The sequence below is a fragment of the Limulus polyphemus genome, unplaced genomic scaffold (assembly GCF_000517525.1).
Source record: "Limulus polyphemus unplaced genomic scaffold, Limulus_polyphemus-2.1.2 Scaffold1763, whole genome shotgun sequence".
In the NCBI taxonomy this organism is placed as follows: domain Eukaryota; kingdom Metazoa; phylum Arthropoda; class Merostomata; order Xiphosura; family Limulidae; genus Limulus; species Limulus polyphemus.
The window spans coordinates 136,788-140,891 of NW_013667373.1; the positions used below are offsets into that span (position 1 = coordinate 136,788).

Here is a 4,104-nt window from a genome sequence, read left to right on the forward strand (position 1 = left end):
TCTTTTGATTCGCACATTTCAAAATTCTCTGAATGAATACAGTTGAAACAAGTAATATATTTTTCAATCCCTAACAGTTGCCATGCCCACCTTCAACAGCCTTGTTTGAGCTTTACAGCCTACATGTAGATGTTACATACACATCTGTATAGTCATTAGAAAGAACTAATTTTACACTATATTCTGACAATGGTTATTTTGAAATTGGTGCAGAGTCTTTGTCATGGAGTACATGGAACTGACTGTAGTATTATTGGCTGCTTGATTGACAATAGCTCTTATGGTAGTTTCTTACCTGAATATGGTATAGTTAAGAGATCCAGATTAAATTTGAATTTAGGTCTTACTATTATGTTTTAGTTAATTGTGCATTAGTAATGTTTTAAAATGCATAATTAAAAGGTTTAAACATTTTTTAAATATACATTGTACTTTGTGTCCGCTCTCAAGGCTTACAATATTATGTGCTGAATGAATATATTTCAAAGGGTTGAACATGTCTCCTAAAGACACTGTAGTATGCCTCGAGGGCACCATTGACTTATGTTGAGATGAATAATAAATGATAAAGAACAAGAAAGAAAAAGAAAAATATTAAAAAATTAACTGCATGTGAAAAGGAAAATGCCTGAAATTATGAATTTAACAAAACAGGAAATCTCTAAAGATATTCTACAAAAAATATAAAGTATGTTTTTTGTTTGTTTTTTTCCTATTTCCTAATTTTAATTATTTCATTGCATTGTACATTGATGATAATAGCTAGAGTTAGTGATATGGTAGAGAAAATGAATAAAATATAAAAATTAACATTAAATAAACTTTTGTTATCCTTTTAGGAGGTTCTAGAGATTATGCAAATGAAATATGAAAACTATAAGACGAAGAAAATTATTTTTATACTTAAAATGAAAAACACCTTACACTAAGTTTGTTAATAGTTTGAGTTCAAGTAACTACAATAGAAAAATAACATTTTTAATAAAAAAATTAATTATTAAGATGTCATTCTTTGTGTACAAGATACTTATGATCTTTAACAAAATTTAACTAAAATTAAACTGGTGTATTTACGTGTTTTACACTCACCAAAAAGAAGCCTATCATTCTATAGGTATTTGAAAAACTTGTAGCAATCCACCACAATTTAATCCTTCGTATTGTTATCTGACACTGGGCAGCTTGTACATAATTGAATAAGTAGAGTTGTTTAAACATTTGTTTAATAACAAGTTAAAGCGTGGAATGGTCTATTCTTTCATTGGGGTGTGTGTCTGTGAGCCAGACTAGTTTCGGAGAATGTTTAAGCAACTCTAATTATTCAAAATTTAACTAGTTTTGAGAGGATATGTTAAGAAGTCTCAAAGTGACAGCAAAAGTATTGTTGTACAAGTGAAATTCGTGATTTGATTTCCGCAAATTGCCCAAGCCCAGTGTGACAGAGTTAAAAGTACTTCAACTGATAATTTTCATAATCTCTAAAATCTCCTAAGTAAATATTAAACTTTTTTTTAGAAAAACTATAGTTTATGTTATTTTCTCTACCATAACTTCATACAAGGTAGGTCAAATTGACCAACCCCACAAACACCATAAAAAAAGGAAATAATTCTACCTTTTTTTTCTTTCCAGAATTACTGCAAGTTGTAACTTGCTCAGCAAACGTGTTTCTCACATTACTGTATTGAATTATGTAATGTATGAACTGCTCATGAACATTGCTCGTAAAGTTTTTACTGATTTTCATTATCTTGCCTCTTTTCACCATATCTAAACTAATAAGTTTCTAATGTTTACATTTTAGTTACTTTATTAATAATAAATAAAGAATACATGTGAAAACAAGAAATATATTACTTACCTGGGTGTTTTTGTTTCTCTGCTGTCAATTGTCGATGAAACTTCAGCTTACCTTTTGTTTTATACGAATGGTACTATTATACTAAATAATTAGTTATTTAATTAAATACTGCACCTAAGAACATAGAAAAATTACATGGAAAATAAAAAAATGTCCTATAAATATGATAATTTTTCTGGCTTTCTAACCATGTGTTAGAAAAAATTCAGCTAAGCTTGTCGATGTGATACCATTGAAAATAAATTCAAAACTGAAGAACAAAATAAATAATGCCCTATACAGAAAACAACTTAATATAATAAGTCGTTTGTTAAATTAAAAGTTTGCTTTCTATTGGTTATAAATAATATAGTATAAAATGTCAGAGAGAACTATTGGCAATTCATAAACAAGAGGACTTGACGGGTGGGTGTGGCAAGTGGGTCTGATTTTTTAGTTTATGTCTCCATAAACAAATATGGTTGAAGGCTATAAAAATTATGCTTTGCCTCAGTAATATCTATATTATAATAAGTAATTTATGTTATATTCCATACTTCTCAGAGGGGTGGTAGATAGATTGGAAAATAGGGAAGACCTAGACAGCAAATGTCACAACTTTCATATTAGGGAAGTATTATTTAATGGATTTGTGACTGGAATCATGTTAATGGTGCTTATGGATTACCAATGTACGTAATTATTTTCTGATAGCGTTGAAGAAGTCATTAGAAAGCTGGTCTCCAAGATACAAGGTTTTGAAAGTAATTGAATATTAAATTGTTCTTAAAATGCCAAATCAACTCATTAAGTACATAACTTTTATAGAGCTGCAAAGGATCTGCTAAAATTTAATGAAGAATCATTTTATATGGTAATTTAATATCAATACACTTTAACCCTATCGCCATGGGTATCCTTTACTGCGCATACACAAGGATTTAGTGTCTTACATTCAAAATTATATTAAACTACTTTTTGTTTATGTTTTACCAATTAAAATAGCATAAAATCTTAGCTAATAATCCATATTTTAATAGTATACAAGTTATAAGTTCTTAATCTTACAAGGCAATATAAAAAAAACAGAATTTCCCCTAGTGACACATTTTCTCTTAGCATGTCATCTTCCCTATGTTATCCGCCACCCCTCGAAAATGTATGAAATTAGATGTAAATTACTCTATAAAATCATCATTTCTCAGACAAACCAGAATTTTTATAGTCTTCAGTTTTGTTTGGTTACAGAGCTATCGAATAGAAAATCGGACCCCTCCTGCCACACCTACCTGTCACATCCTCTCTTTCAGAATTCATTGATAATTCTCTCTTACGTTTAATTTTATATTACCTATAACCAATAGAAAGTCAAGGTTTTCATCTATTAAATGATGTATTGTATAACATTATGTTCTGAACAGTTAAATGTCAATTTCACTCAGAGTACCAACATCGTTTCTGTAAGAAAGTTAACAATTAACTTGGATGAATTTGTAACTGCTCTTCTCGCGTAGTTAGAAAGCCAGAAAAATTTTGAGAGGTAAGGGAATTTGTCTTCTTTTTGTATGTTATTAGTCTATATTCTTTGGTGCATTATTTGATTAAATAAAAAATTTTAAGTGCATCACTACCATTAGTATAAAAAATTTGGGTTAAATCTCTTTGACAATCGACAGCAAGAAAAAAGAAGATTGGTTAAGTATTTTATTTCTTGTTTTTTACGTTTATTCTTTATGTATAAGTATAAAAGGGATCCTTTTAGGTTAGTTCAGATTAGATTAGGTAAAATAGACAATAATAATATAATAAAAATGTTTCATGAGGCACACACGTAAGCAGCTTGTGGGTAATGTAATTTGTTAGCGTAACATGAGCTGCGTGTTCCCGAAATGATTTACACCTTATAATGGTGCGGATAGTAGTTAGGTTATGGTTCAAAGGGCAATAAAATGTAATTATAAATAGATGTATACTCTTACAAACTTAGAGCTACTTAGAATAAACGAATGTAGTTTTATGTTACAATTTGATATCATTCTAGAAAGACAAAAAGGGTAATTTAGATTTATTTAGATTTTTTTCTTTGTTTTTTGTTGTTACAAGGCCAGTCGAATTGACTGATCCATTTTAAAATAGGGTAGAAAAAATAACAGATAAACTATAAAGTTTTACTGAAAAAGAAACGTTTGAAATACATTTAGGAGGTTTTAAGGTTTACACAAAGAAAATTTGAGATTTTTGAGATGAGGAAAAGTATTTTTAAT

The 4,104-nt window shown here is 29.0% G+C and overlaps 1 protein-coding gene across 1 annotated transcript in view; it reads left to right on the forward strand.

The window, feature by feature from the left end:
- LOC106464863 (TBC1 domain family member 8-like) overlaps positions 1–4,104 on the forward strand; it is a 33,630-nt gene that overhangs the window by 16,945 nt on the left and 12,581 nt on the right. Inside the window, exon 7 of the mRNA XM_022392654.1 lies at positions 214–304. Coding sequence (XP_022248362.1) covers positions 214–304 — 91 coding nt within the window. The remainder of the gene's footprint in view (positions 1–213; positions 305–4,104) is intronic.